Source organism: Python bivittatus, unplaced genomic scaffold (assembly GCF_059951505.1).
Source record: "Python bivittatus isolate LINGU-HERP-01145 unplaced genomic scaffold, Pbiv_v1 ctg000850_np1212, whole genome shotgun sequence".
In the NCBI taxonomy this organism is placed as follows: Eukaryota; Metazoa; Chordata; class Lepidosauria; order Squamata; family Pythonidae; genus Python; species Python bivittatus.
Window position 1 is genome coordinate 41572667 of NW_028277112.1, and position 15667 is coordinate 41588333.

At 37.1% G+C, this 15667-nt stretch overlaps 1 protein-coding gene across 4 annotated transcripts in view; it reads left to right on the top strand.

Moving 5' to 3' along the window:
- The window catches only part of DOCK8 (dedicator of cytokinesis 8), a 97349-nt gene that overhangs the window by 77337 nt on the left and 4345 nt on the right, over positions 1-15667 (top strand). For all 4 annotated transcript variants that reach the window (XM_025163806.2, XM_088129907.1, XM_025163807.2 and 1 more), the window contains 11 exons: positions 234-330; positions 1613-1747; positions 4090-4242; positions 4982-5140; positions 6444-6544; positions 7825-8017; positions 9721-9864; positions 10799-10930; positions 12246-12380; positions 14418-14507; positions 15242-15478. In XM_025163806.2, the coding sequence (XP_025019574.1) occupies positions 234-330; positions 1613-1747; positions 4090-4242; positions 4982-5140; positions 6444-6544; positions 7825-8017; positions 9721-9864; positions 10799-10930; positions 12246-12380; positions 14418-14507; positions 15242-15478 (1576 nt within the window). The remainder of the gene's footprint in view (positions 1-233; positions 331-1612; positions 1748-4089; positions 4243-4981; positions 5141-6443; positions 6545-7824; positions 8018-9720; positions 9865-10798; positions 10931-12245; positions 12381-14417; positions 14508-15241; positions 15479-15667) is intronic.

The window sequence follows — 15667 nt, forward strand, 5'->3', positions numbered from 1 at the left end:
AGATTTGATAATACTCTTCAGACAATGTTTGTCAAACATTACATTAAAGTACACTTACCATTTACTTAACCATGTATCAAAGAAAAAAAGAAGATAAAATATTAAAGATAAGTCCAGAAATGGTACTTTTAGGAATAATGGTAGGTTGCAATCCTGAAAATTGCTACTCTAATGTAAGATATTATTGTATTAATTGGTTTGTGAATGTTTAATAACATTTGTGGTTGTTACAGAACGAAAGCTGAGATTGATCAAGAATCTCTGATTAGTGGAAACCTGGCTACGGAAGCTAATCTGATCGTCCTAGATATGCAAGAGAATGTCATCCAGGTGGGAAACTTACAAATAGCTGCAAGCCAGTTTCTACAGTCAGGGAAAAGGAAGAAGTATTCAATTAGTCTTTTTCGCATTGCATTGCACAACATTTAGATTGTTTTAAAGAAATAGGCTCATTGCTGATATTATTTAACAAATGCTGGGAAACAAAGCTAATTTTTTTTACAGCTCTCATCATTGAAGTCTAGAGAATGAGTTTGTAATATTTTGGGATGTTGTGATAATACTCCAAGCACATTAGAATAAATCTAATTTAGTGCACTTCGGTAACTGGCTATGCTTTGATTTTCATTATTGAAATTCAGATGGCATTTGTCCGATAAGACTCTGAAGTAGGAAGAGAAGAGGCACAACTGTATTATGTACAAATTGCTTATAATAACCTACTTCTAACCTTTTGTTCTGATTTTGTGAGGAACCCAGGGATATGTATTATAATTACCAGGGATATGTATTATAATTACCAGGGATATATATTATATATTTTGTGAGGAAACCTCCAGGGATATATATTACAATTTCCAGGGATATATATTATATATTAAAAATCAAGGGATATATATTATAATTATCGGAAACACCGCCCAGAGTCACTTTATGTGAGGTGGGTGGCTATATAAATATGATAAATAAATAAATAAAACTTCCCAAATCTACCATGACTCACACTGTTATAGCGAACTATCCTGATCAAACCAACTTAGAAATGTAAAGTGTTTATGGAATCTCATGTTTTGTTCTCAGTAGCAAAAATAACATCAAGGAAAAAGAGGGTAAGAATATTGATAAGCCATTGCCTCAAAAGAAGTTTTCTTTTTTCTTTTTTAAATTTATTTATTTATTTGTTCAGAGTGTTCCTACCCTGCTCTTCAACTAGAAATGTTCCCAGAGGAACTTACATACAATCGAAAAGGAAAGAAAAAGGATGATCATTGTCTGCAATCTTATAATTTGAACTGAAGCAAGCTTACATCTTTGTTTATTAGATATCTTAGATAATTTATTTTTTTCCATTTAAAATTATTTTCACTATCCCTCATCCTGACAGATTTCAGGATAAAACATAGCATGCAACAAATACAAACATAAAATAAACTTTGAAACTGACAAAAACGTGCTTCATGAACAGTTCAGCCTTATTCCTAAGTGAATAAATGTAACCCCAAAGCATGTAGGATTGCAGTCGTAAATAGTCAATTGTAATGCCACAGTAAACAAGATTGTCCCAATACTGTATGCCATAAATCCCCTAATAAGGTTCCCTTCCCTTCTGTAGGCAACACTAGCTATGGACTGCAAGGATAACATCTTTGGAGGTGTGCTGAAGGTCCTCATAAATTCTCTGGGCTGTGATCAGAGCATAACCTACCTGATCCATTGCTTTGCAACTCTCCGAGCATTAATTGTCAAGGTAAGCACTAGCTTTATTTGTCTTCATGTTCTTCACATTCTGTTAGGAAGCTCAGCTCCATTCCCACAGAACGTTACAGTGTGTTTTGAATGAAGCGGCCCTCAGCTTGGCCTTCTGCACAGAATTGGTCATGCATGTTATGAACAACTGACTGGAATTGATGGGCTCCAATTTCCAAGGTATGAAAACGAGACAGATATTATGCATGAGGAGAAATCAAGTGGAATAAAATGTATATGTTTGTTTTATAGAAGAAAAGGATATGTCAACTTTATGACAGAAAATAAATCCATGAGTAAACAGGTTCCCTAGAGAGCTCCATCTGGTGGGACCCAGGGAGACAGCCTTTTCTGCTGTGGCACCCACGCTGGAATATCATCCACCCTGCAATTAGATTTGCCTCAATCCTGCTGGCCTTTTGCAAGGCATTAAAAACCTGGTTTAGCTATTTAACCTGGGGCCTGGCAGTATGAGTGAGCCCAATTCATTGTTGATTTGGATATGGGACATTGTGAATGTTCTTGGCAGCTACTCTATGCTGTTGTTTTTAAAATTTTGATTGTTTTATCCTGTTTTTATTTTGTTTTTAATTCTTAGCTGCCCAGAGTCATGTGTATGAGATAGGCGGCCTTATAAATGTATTAAACAAACAAACAAACAAGTAATTGGATACAAACTGGTATAGTATTTTGTAAATGACTTCAGATAAATCACAACAGGCTTCTAATTGCCATTTAGTTGAGGTGTAAGAGACATATCATTTATTTGTTTGCATTCTTACAGCAACATTTTTACTGTGCTCTTCAATACATAAATACTGTCAGTTCTGTTATATTTAATGAAAAAAGTCCCTACCCACAGGATTATGATCTAAAAGATATGCCACAGAAAATACAGGGATATGGAAGTAAGAGCAGAAATATAACGCTTCACATAATGCTTCTTAAATGCTAAGTCTTAAATAATGAACAACGGGATATATTTCAAGGAGAGAAAGAGTCAGCTCTCTCATTGATTCCTCCTCCTCCTCCTCCTCTTTGCATCTCCCTCTGCTGCAACTCAAGAAATAGCTGCTTCAGCTGGATTTTCATTGCAGAAGAAAGTTGTAAAGGTCAGGAAGCAAAAAAGAAATCTACATCCTCAAGTGATTTAGAAAAGGCTAATTAAAATTGTCATGAGAATGGAGCAAATTTACATTTGGAGGTTTTCAGCTTAGAAAAAGGAAAGTAAGGAGGATATGATTGAAATTATACCTGGTATGTAGGAAACACATGGGAAGATGCTTTTCTTTCCCTCTGTCATAGCCCTAGGATCCAGAATCAGTCACTGAAGCTGAGTGGTGAGAGATCCAGGACAGACATACAGAAGCACCCCTTCACACAGCACTTAGTTTAAACACTGGAAGAGTTGATGATGGCCACCAGCTTACATGTCTTTCAAAAAGAATGAGGCAAGTTCACACACCAAGTTTATCAATGACTATTAGTCAGGGTGACTACGTGCTACTTCCAGGACCAAAGGCAGCATGTCTCTGCATATCAGCTGCTGGGGAGCAACAGGAAGCAATAGAAGGACTATGACTCTCATGCTCTGTTTGGGAGCTTTCAGGAGGCAGCTGCATGGCCATTAAGGATAACAGAGTGCCAGACTAGACTCATACCTGGCTTGATTAGGAATCCTGATTATTGTAGAATCATAGAATTGTAGAGATGGAAGCAACCCCAAGGATTATGTAACCCAACCCTCTGCAATGGGCAGCAGAACCAGTTAAACCATCCATAAGAGGTGGCTTCCATACTCTTCATCAAAACCTACATAGGCAGACTGCTCACTCTTCTATAGATCTTACTGTCAATAATTACCATGCTTTACTTCTTGATGAGATACAGCTTCAGCTCCAGCAGTGTAAGAGAGGAGATAATGCTCTTACTTCTGTTCATGGCCTGAATTACAATTTGTGTTTCCAGTTCCCTTATTTTTCACAGAATAATTACATCTAATTCATATAATTACATCTAAGTCATATAAGGTAGCTTGTAATAGATTTATTTATAAAACAGCTCCATGAGTCTTTATGAGATGCACTTTGTAAATCATTTTCCAAATTAAAATAACTTAAAGGAATCAGAACTATTATGGGAATCTGTATTCCTGATAAAATGTCTTGATTTGTATTTTATTTTGGAATTATTGTAAATTCTTTCTGGTGACCACAGGTACTATAGTCATAAAAGTGGAGGATTGTAAATGGGATGCAAAGGCTCCCTCTAAAATCACCTGATCTTAGCTGGTCTTACCAAAGAGCCCAATGCTCTTAAGTTTGACAGTCTTTTCTCCTGCAGTTTGGAGAGTTGCTATTTGAAGAAGAAGTGGAGCAATGTGCTGATCTCTGCCAGAAAGTCCTGCAGCACTGCAGTAGCAGTATTGATACTACTCGTATTCAAGCTTGTGCCACGCTTTACTTCTTGATGAGATACAGCTTCAGCTCCAGCAGTGTAAGAGAGGAGATAATGCTCTTTCTTCTATTCATGGCCTGAATCACAGATTGCGTTTCTACTTCCCTTATTTTTTACAGAATAATTAGATCTGATTCTCCTTCTTTGGTTCTTTTTTTATGGTCCATATGCCAAATGTTTGCTATTTGTAAAGGGGTTCACTTTCAGTTGGAAATGGTCTTTCCATAGTCCATAGCCTTTTGGGATTTGGGGAAATTGGTACTGAATATGATAAAGATCATACTTTTAATAATGATTTTGCCCTAAACGTACCAACATTGTAACTCTGAATCTCAGAATTTAGAATGATGTCATATTTAAAATAATCTCCATGTAAGCCATCATGGGTTATTTAATTTCAAATCTATAACTGGAATAAAAATAAAAACAAATAACAGCATAACCTGGATTTGAGAAGATCATATATTTAAATGTGTAATTGCATCTCAATTGATTATTATTAATTTATCTTGAACTTAGAGTAGCTTAGGGAAATGCCATTATGCAAAATAAACAAAGCATAACTTCCACGAAGTGTGATTCTGTGCTTGCTTTCAATGAGATAAGGATTCTGTCCCATTCACTCCAAAGGAAATTATAAGACATTCTATATACAGGAACTAGAAAGTTGTGGACATTTTAAATCTCATGCACATAGAAACCAGGAACTTCCTACTAATGAAAAATCTATACACCTGATTTGTATAACCAGCAGTTCGCTTTTTCTCTTTTATAAAAGAACTTTGCAAGAGTGAAAATGCAAGTGACAATGTCCCTGGCATCTCTGGTTGGTAAGACTTCAGAATTCAATGAAGAATATCTCAGAAGGTCATTACGGACCATTTTGGCATATGCAGAGGAAGATTTAGACATGCAACCGACTTTGTTCCCAGTACAAGTAAGGCATTTTGTGGCCTTTAATTCTTTTTCATTAATTTACACTTTCTATATTTAGGTAATTTGGTGGGCAAAGCCAGTATTGCATGCTCATAGGTAAGAACAGCACCAAAGGCACTTGAGCAGTCAGAACTATACAGGGAGTCCCCAGTTTAAGAATGAGTTCCATTCCCAAGGTCTGTCCTTAAGTCAAATTGTACATAAGCCGGAACAGTATTATTGTATAATAATTATAAGTAATATTCTCTAATTAACTCAAACCATTGTGTATTTAACTCGAATTTTGCTACAGTAGGCTCCATTCTTAACTATGGGTTGTCCTTAAACCAGGCGTTCTTAACCCAGGGACTACCTGTATCTAATCTTGCCAATAACATTTAGTAAAGCTCCATGGAAAACACTGTAGGGCTATTGCCAGTTCCTAGAGTGTTCTGGCTCTGCTCTTTCTCCTCGTTGTTGCTCAAAGCAAGGAAGAAGCAGTAATTGCTACAAAACCTGTGCTTTGCAAATTACCCTAGAGGGAGAATGAAGTAAATGGGTAATAGAAAAATGAAAGAGGAGAATATAAGACTGCTGTATTTAGTTAAGGAATGGTTGGCATGAAGCTCCAAAAAATAATGGCATTGAAGCCCGACATGAATCCCATTTAAAAGAACTGGAGAATTAAAACAGTAGTATCTCAATTTAATAAATGTGTCTTTTGTCCCTGTCACCTTTTTTTTTATTGGTTTATGTGAGCCAGCAAACAAACCAGGAAAGCTTTCTTGAACTACAGTTCCGTATTTTTGTCTATATTAGGAAATTCCTTTATGTTTTAGGAACAGGCTATCATGTAATACCCTGACTCCCCCCCCCCCCCAATCTATCAGTCCTAATTTACTGGGTTGGAGGAAATGGGAAACTATCGCTAATGGAAAAATTCTTGATCTGCTTCCCAGCTTGTGAAAAAGCAAGAATGCCAAAGCTTTGTGCTCAGGCAGAGGATGCATTCCTTCCTTGATTAGTTATGGTGATATATTCTCACTCAAATATGATTACCCTGACCTGGAACTGAAACTATGCTAATTGTGCCCATTTTGCAGTGCCTCGGGGAACATATATCGTAAGAAAGAAATGGAATCCTTTAGAATTCATATTATATGATCACATGTGTGTTGGGTTTTGTTGAAAAACTGGGTGGGAAACCCCATTCTCAATATTCTTCATTGTAGGGTTGTTGTTTTTTCATTTCCTTATCAGTGATTGTCTTTTGAAATATGTAGAAAGAAACCTGAAAATCTATTTGTTTGTTTGAATTTGTTTAGGTGGAAGAATTATTGCGTAATCTGAATTGCATATTATCAGACACAGTGAAAATGCGACAGTTTCAAGAAGACCCAGAGATGCTTATGGATCTTATGTACAGGTTGAAAACTCTAGCATTTCTCTAGCATTTTAAAATCAATAAATCAGAACCTTTACAATTTAGATTCTAATTTAGAGACTTTTAATGTCTTGTAAGAAATACCTATTTTTGTGAAGTGTTTCTTACATCTTCTTTGGATAAGAGCATTCCATATTACTATGTTTTTAATCTAGGATTTTATTAAGCTTTTAATTCTTTTTATGTAACTGCCCAGAAATGTTTTGGCATTGGAAGATTAAAAACGTTTATGTACTTATATTCTTAAGTATGGAACATAATATGATTAACGTTCCATTATGGGTATATATATTTGACAAAAGTTCTATAGCATAGTTTCTCATAAACCTGTAGCATGGCTTCTGATAAAGAATCTGTGGAAAATTTAAAATTTAGAGAATATGTATTTTCTTAGAGATCTCTAATCTTTATTGGTCCCAGGTTGCCTTGGGCAAATCTATGGAGAATTCCAGGGATAAGTATTAAATGAAACATTGTTATGCAATTACATAACTGTTTTAATGGATTTTTTTGGTTTTCCACCCCACCCAGAGTCTACTGGAGTTGGATGGCTATAAGAAATTTGAATGAATGAATGGATGAATGAATAGATTTAAATATTTTGCTAATGAAAAAATTAACATATTAACCTAAAGCTGGCCCTTTATAGACTGAACTGGGCTGCATTCATTGAGAAGACCTGTGGGAAGTACATTTGTTGATTTTTTTGCATTAGCCCATTAAGATTTGATTGGACCCTGAGCTGCCAAATGGTTCTTCTGTGGAAATGCAGTTAATACTACTAAATTAATCAGATAAGTACTGTATGTTTAGAATACCAATAAATAACGTTATTAGCACCATGTAAAGCAAATAACTAAGTATATTCTCAGTTGTCTATACTTTTTTAGCAGCATGGTAAAAGCTGCTCAGTAAATTTATCTTTGGAATTTAGCATATAAATAAATGATTCTTTTAAAAAATCTATATAATGGCATCAAAGCTCATAGAATCCTAGTGCAAAATGTAAGAAAGGAGATGTTTAGGATGGGATTCTGGTGTTACCTTCCTGTTAGTAGTAAAAGAGGTTGATTAAGTTGTGGAAAATTCTATGGAATATGAATATTTATCTTTATAAAGATAAATTTATATATATATGGGGGGGATTATATGTCATTTTCAAGCCAGATGCCATTAATACTTCAAGTTAAAATAATAAGACATCTTTCTTCATTCAACCTGAAACCAAACCAAATATGCCCTTTATCGTGTTATTTTCTTAGAATTGCCAAAGGATATCAGACTTCACCTGACTTAAGACTTACCTGGCTTCAGAACATGGCTGAGAAGCACACCAAGAAGAAATGCTATACAGAGGCTGCCATGTGTCTCATTCACGCTGCTGCTCTTGTTGCAGAATATCTGAGTATGTTAGAGGACCACGGCTATCTACCAGTTGGGAGTGTCACTTTTCAGGTAGGAGCAAATTACTCCATTTCATGCAAGTCTTTTCCTGTGATGTCTTGGTTAAGCTAGATGGGTCCCACAGATACTGAGCACATTCACTGAAGCTTAGCAAGGGTGGCAGGATAGAAACCGGTAGTCAAAGCAGACTGCAGAAGTAAAGCAGGGAGAAACAGAAGTTAGTTTTCACTAATGGTACTGTATGAATCTTTCTAGGCAGGTAGGAAGCTAATAAGATTTAAGTCCTTCACATATACACAGCAGTCCCTGTACACTGATATCTAGGTATTCAGTACACTTAGTTTAGAAATCCAAAAGCTTATTGTTACATCTAGTAACTTGATGCCATTCCCCCCACCAAAAAACTAGACAAGGTATCAATTTAAGAATTCTCTAATTTAGAATGATTCCTAACTTAGAGTGAGTCCTTAACAAGGCAGAATCCAAGTCAAAAAAAGCAAGCTAAAGAAGCAGTGGACTTGTGAAGAGAGGACACTACACAGATATTTGTAAGATTATTTTACCCTATTTATCCTTATAATAACCATCCTATGTTATTATCAGTTATTATAGGGATAGGGATCTGGGCAGAGATGTAGTCCCTTGTTTGGACCCGAAGCTATGGAAGGTGTGAATATGCACCTCCAGGGCCCACACATTCCAAGATCTTGCATTTGAGCAAACCTAAACCCTCTTGTGATCATTGTTTCCTGTCATTACCTGAAGTTCAGTCTTCCTTCAAGTGTGTTGCAGTATCTTCTATGAAATGAAGCACATTCTTCCGTTTTGAAAGCCATCCTGGAATACTTTAAAACTGGCACATGCTAGTCTTATTTTTTTAAAAAAAATTATCCCCCCTTTAATACTTCATAAGTAATTCAAGGCGGTGAACATACCTAATACTCCTTCCTCCTCCTCCTGTTTTCCCCACAACAACAACAACCCTATGAGGTGGGTTGGGTTGAGAGAAAGTGACTGGCCCAAAGTCACCCAGCCAGCTTTCATGCCTAAGGCGGGACTAGAACTTACAGTCACCTGCTTTTTAGGCCAGCACCTTAACTACTACGCCAAACTGGCTCCCTTTATTCAACATGATTGTACATGCTTTCAAATCAAACTCTGAAGCAATAACATGTTTTATGGAAGATGAGTAATAGGTAAATATTCGTGTTTAAATTCCTTAAAAGGATTCAGCATTGCTTGTTAAAGTATTTACTTTAGGCAGGCAGGCTTGTTCAGGAATAATCAGGCAGTAGCTCCTCTTCTGCAAAGCAGTTCATCTAAGAGATAAATATGATTTATAAACATTCCCTGTGGGGCTCAAAGACCTAGGATCTTCCTGTGCTTATAAACAGGATATTTAACTGCAAAAGTTTCTCCCTTAACACTCATAAAGTCTGGCTTAAAGTCAATGATTTCTTCTGGAAATAAGACTGTTGGTGGGCAGACTGTATTTTTTTTCTATACAAGCTGAAAATGAGCACCCACATATACAGTATCACTGCTTGAGTTATGACAGATGGAAAACAAAAATGAACATTTTTCTGTAAATGTTGGGTGTTTCTAGGCAAAAGGCAGCATGCAGCTATTTCTCTTTCCCCTTTTATCAGATTTTCAATAATACAAAACAAGAAGTGGAAGAAATAAAGGAAGACTTACAAATAGAATATAATGTCTAGATTGTCTACCATCCACCTCCTTGTTCTTCCTTTCAGAATATTTCCTCCAATGTCCTAGAAGAATCTGCTGTTTCAGATGATATTTTATCTCCAGATGAAGATGGAGTTTGCTCAGGAAGATATTTCTCGGAGAATGGATTGGTGGGACTACTGGAAAATGCTGCTGAGCTTTTTAGCACTGTGAGTAGCAGTACACTGTTTCAAAGTAGACTTATTTATTTATTTATATTTTTAATTGGATTTAGAGGCTGCCCAGCTCCCAGCAACTCTGGGCAGCTCACATGTCTAAAAATAGGATCAATAAAATTAAAGTAAAAGACATATACGTCTAGAGCAAACAGTCTTATACATCGAATGAAAGCTAACAGATGCTTGACAGCCATCTTAACCCTAGGCCTAGGAGCCAAGCCAGCTTTTCAGCAATTTGTAGAACAGCTGTAGGGTGGGAGCCATAGGGATGCTATTCTAGAGGGCGGGCAATGCAACAGAGAAGAAACACTTCCTAAGTCCTGATAGATGACATTGTTTAATTTAGAATATTCATGTCCTGCCTATTTGCATTGCTCAGTTAAAAAACTTAAGTGGGTTAAAATGTAAAGTGGGTGGATACGTGAGGGCACTTATGTGTGTAAGGAAATGCTTTGGTTGGCTTCTGTGCTTGAAGAAGTGAACATGAAGCTCTGTAGATTTAAGCAGATTCTCTTCTTTTGTTCAGTCACTTGTGTTGACAATCTCATCTAAATACTGCTTTGCAATGAAGTAATATAGTTACCATTCATATCCTGTGGCATATCATTTTGGTCCTAACTAGATCAAATCCAGTATCAAAAAGATTAATTTTGTCTGCAATTTAGTACAGCCTTATTAAGACTTAACACATTAGCAGTGGTCTGGTTTATATATCACATTAAGCAATTGTGTACCTTACTTGGTTTTGTTTAGCAAGTTGTGCAAACTCAAGGTTTGTGAGTGCGTGAACCTTGTCACTGTTGCATCATTGGACAAAATAGTATACAACAGATCAAACATCTTAGTAAGACATGATACTCTAAACTTGGTAATCTGTCTGATGAATGATTAAAACATTTACAATAATGTTTCTTCTTCACACAAGGGAGGACTATATGAAACTGTAAATGAGGTCTACAAGATTGTCATCCCCATTTTAGAAGCGCATCGAGATTTTAGGAAGCTTTCTTCTGTTCACAGTAAACTCCAAAAGGCATTTGAGAGCATAATAAATAAGGTACTTTTTAACTACTTCTGTTGGGGTAGAGTGTTTGTATATCGATCATACATAAAGATATTTGCAGTACAACTCTTTTTTTCTCTACTCTAAATTTTACTTTGGTGGGGATGTGCTATTCAGTAAAAATCCTGTCTGCTCTGCTATCTGTATTAGGACAGAATTCAACTCCAGTGTTTTTTTCCCAAGTAGCTAAAAAGCTTTATAAGCTATAAGAGCTTTGTAAATATTTACATTCACATAACATGCATACAGAATTTCTGCAAACTAGATAATTCTTTATGTAAATTGCTCCAAATCTTTAGTTGATTGAGATACAGACAGACACATAGACACATTTTTTATCAGGTAAATAAGACAGCTAGCTTACTTTGATGGTGGTGTGAATGAGAGCAGAATTCCCAAATTCACCTTCAGTGGAATCCTAGGAAATGCTTTTCACACAGAAAGCTCAAATAAATAAGTATCAGGTTATGTATTTAGTTTTCCATGCATTTCAAATAAAGAGAAACCTAAGTGTAATGGACCTCCATCTACTGGTCTTTGGATGGAACGTATCAAGTTTGCATTTGGACTTAGTCCCCAATGCAAATCTACGAGTTTGTCTGGACAAACCAATATAATTAATGTCATTTGCAAAATCACATAATTAGACAAATTGGTGCAAATGACATATTTTCATTTAACATACATTTGGATTTAACAGACATTTGAATTTAACAGAAACACTTTCCCTTCAAATGGTCTGCTAAGTCCAGGTTTAACAAAGAAGTCTATAGTGTAAAATGCCACCCAAAGGCATTTTATTTATTTATCATTTTAGAAAATAATGGCATAAGGATGGAATTCTCATTAACAGTTTAATATCATACAGTACATAGCTTTACTACCACATAGAGTTATTTTCCTTGATCATAATGAAGGCCTTATAGTTTTATACATGGGATAGGATTATACCTATCTCATGGATTTATGTGAAAACTCCCTCATTCATTTCAAAGAGTTTTAGTAAAAAGGTAGATAAAGTTCTTCCATTCATAAAAGATGACTGAAAGACATGTTTTTCTAATGCTTGTCTTTATCTGGATTTTTGGTGTGATTAGGAATGTTTTTGGGACAAATAGCTACTTTCGGGCTTGTTCGGTAGCTCATTAGGTTCTTTTAAATCTAGCCAGTTCTTCTGAGATACATCTTAAAAGTAAAATTCAGCTGTTCTTTAGAAAAATAACTATAGATATGTAAAATAATCACAAAAGTCATTTTTACTGCTGCAAAAAGACAGGTTTATTTCAGTGATTTCTTATTAATCAATCAGGGTCAAAAGAGAATGTTTGGGACTTACTTCCGTGTCGGTTTCTATGGAGCCATATTTGGAGATCTAGATGAACAGGAATTTGTTTATAAAGAGCCTGCCATAACCAAACTTCCTGAGATAGCTCACCGTTTGGAGGTAAGTAATTACAACCTGTATTAAGAAAATATGGCAAAAGGATATTCAAAAAGATATAGTTTTATAAACTGAATAGAAATGATAAAGGAATAATTATGTTTTCAGTCTCCTAAGCTAGTCTTACCCAACCCGATGCCCCCAATTTTAACAGAACAGCAACCCCCACAGTGCCTTCTGGGATTTATGGTCCCTATACATCTGGAGAATTCTGGTTTTAGAAAGTCATTTCACTTCACTGAATATTGTCTTGAACTAGTAGCTTAACTGAAGCATCAAAAGATCTTTACAAATTGGGAAGCATTTACTCTTATGATTTCCATTGCTCTGTAGTTGCCTCCCCTTATTTATATGACAGTTGTGGCACTGCTTTCTATAGCAGTAGAAAAGCTCAGGATGCAATGAAAACAGTGGTGGTGTCAAAGAAAAAGAGAGGATACAGTGGGAATTTCTAAATATAAAGAGCCTTCAAGTTTTGAGCCTTCCCTCTAAAATTAGTGAGCCTTTCAGGAGAAGTTGGATACATTAACTTCCTATATCAGATCAGTTAGTCTTCACTCCTTTGTCCCATGAGTGATTATAAAGGAACAATTTCTACCACAACAAAACCAAGAGAAACCTTGTGGATTTTGTTCAATGCTTCAGGATTTGGAATGAAGGTTAGGAACTTATAATTAGTGAATGTCAGAGATGAGTGGAATTCAACTTGTTAGAAAGGCCCATTGGACTGGAAACTTGTACTTGGACAGTATGCAGCAATGGCAAAATTAACAATATATTTTTGCCACAGAAGTTCAACCACATTAAAACTAGAATGGTTCCTCTATATACCATATATTACACAGCAAGACAAAAATAAACAATTACAGTAATAATAATTAAACATGAATAAGAACAAAATCATGAAAGGGTTAAAATCAGAATGTTATATGTGGTGCAGTCTACATGCAAGCTCCCTGCTGCCAAGGGATCCCCAGGCCTGATGGAAAAAAAATCACATTTTGAGAGCTTTCCAGACGGCCATAAGGGTTGGGGCCAATCTCACCTCAGGGGGGATGAAGTTCCAAAGGGTGGGTGACACGCCAGAAAAGGCTTGTCTCCTAGGTCCCATCAGATGGAACTCCCTAGCAGATGGGACCCACGACACGCCTCTCCTGCCAGATCTGATGGAACAGGGAGAGGCAGTCCCTCAATAACCTGGCCCCATGCCATATAGGGCTTTAGCACCTTGAATTGCACACAGAAACAAATTGGTAACCAGTGCAGCTTATGGAGCAGAGGTGTAACCTGTGACCTCCTAGGGGCACACATAACTGCCCGTGCCACTACATTTTGCACCAGCTGAAGCTTCTGCATATTCTTCAAGGGCAGCCCCATGTAGAGTGCGTTATAGTAGTCTATTCAGGGGGTGACCAGGGCATGAGTAACTATGAACAGAGCCTCATGATCCAAGAACAAGTGCAACTGGCACGCAACACAAACTTGCAGAAAGGCCCTTCTAGCTACGACTGCCACCTGCTCCTCAAGCAGGGAGTCGTGAGTCCAGAAGGACCTCAGATTGTACACCGGGTTTATTTGGGGCAGTGCCACCCCATCCAGCATCAAAGATGGTAAAATCCCAGATTCAGAAGGCCCTGAGATCCAAAGTCACTCAGACTTGCCAGGTTCAGTTGAAGCCTGTTGTTCCCCATCCAAACCCCCACAGCCTCCAGGCACTGGGACATCAACAGCCTTGCTTAGTTCACCAGGGGCAGAGATGTATAATTAGGTATCATAAGCATACTGATGATACCTCAACCCATGGCAATGAATGATGCTATGTTAATTGCTTGAGAATAAGTCCTATGAAATTCAGTGGAACTGATTTTTGAATGAACCATAGAATTGGGCTGTGACTCCACAGTATTTTACATGGCCTTAACTTCATGTAAACTAACATGCACTTGTAGAAATGTCTTCATCCTATGACTTGACTTTTTTCATAGATTTATCTCACAATGTGTGTGTTTGTGTCCTCTCATGATTTTGTTTCCTTCTCAGGCTTTTTATGGTCAATGCTTTGGAGAAGATCGCATTGTTGTGATCAAAGACTCTACTCCTGTGGAAAAGAACAAGTTAGATCCGAGAAAGGTATGGTAACATTAGTTCCATGAGGTCTACAGTTAGAAATTTTTCATTTTACAGTTAAAAACCCCTAAAGTCTGAACCTAAAATTAAGACAAAAGTCTTGTCCAGATGAAAAGGGAGCACAATCTGACAAGCCACCAGCACAGTCTTGCAGGGATCCAGCCTCAGATGCCCATGGTGAACACTCCCAGGATAATATGGTTAGCCATACTAGTATGATAGTGAGGTTGGAGGGAGAGAGCCCAAAGTTCAGTCTGGTAGTATGTCAATGTGGTCTTGGAAGATCCAGTCTTGCACACTTGGTGCTGGATTGCTAATGAGTGTCAACTAAATAAGAGTAGGATCCGGGGCATGTACAAACAAATATCTTCTGTTTTTCATCTGAGTGATAGAATGTGACTCTCAGTTCCTAGTTTTAGTTTAAGCTTGGTAATAATTAACATATGAGGGCCAGATTAGTGTAGTGGTTAAGGTATCAGGCTAGAAACCAGGAGACTGTGAGTTCTAGTCCCACCTTAGGCACAAAGCCAGCTGGCTGATCTTGGCCCAGTCACTCTCTCTCAGCCCTAGGAAGCAGGCAATGGCAAATTACTTCTGAAAAACCTTGCCAAGCAATCAGTAGGAACTAGTCCAGGCAGTCTCCAGGAAACACTGACTCAAAGGCACGCTCCCCCCAAAATTAATAATAATTAACATATATTTGCATACAAGATGTACTCATTTTCCCTTATCCTCAGGCCTATATACAAATTACTTTTGTGGAACCATACTTCGATGACTATGAGATGAAAGACAGAGTAACCCACTTTGAGAAAAACTTCGATCTTCGACGATTTATGTATACCACCCCTTTTACTCAGGATGGGCGTCCAAGAGGCGAGCTGAGTGAGCAGTATAAGAGGAAGACCATTTTGACCACAATGCATGCTTTTCCCTACATCAAAACTAGAATCAATGTCATTCAAAAGGAGGAGGTAATGCATGCTTCTTAAGAAAGAGCAGGAAACCTGTAGCCTTAGGGCTGCATCAGGCCTTCGAATCACCTTTTCCCACTTCTGGAGTTACCTCTGATCGCAACTGCTGAAGATACAATTTTCAGTCATTTTAGGGCCAGGAAAAACTATAAGAACTAGAGTGGAGAGGGCTACAATACCTAGGCTGCA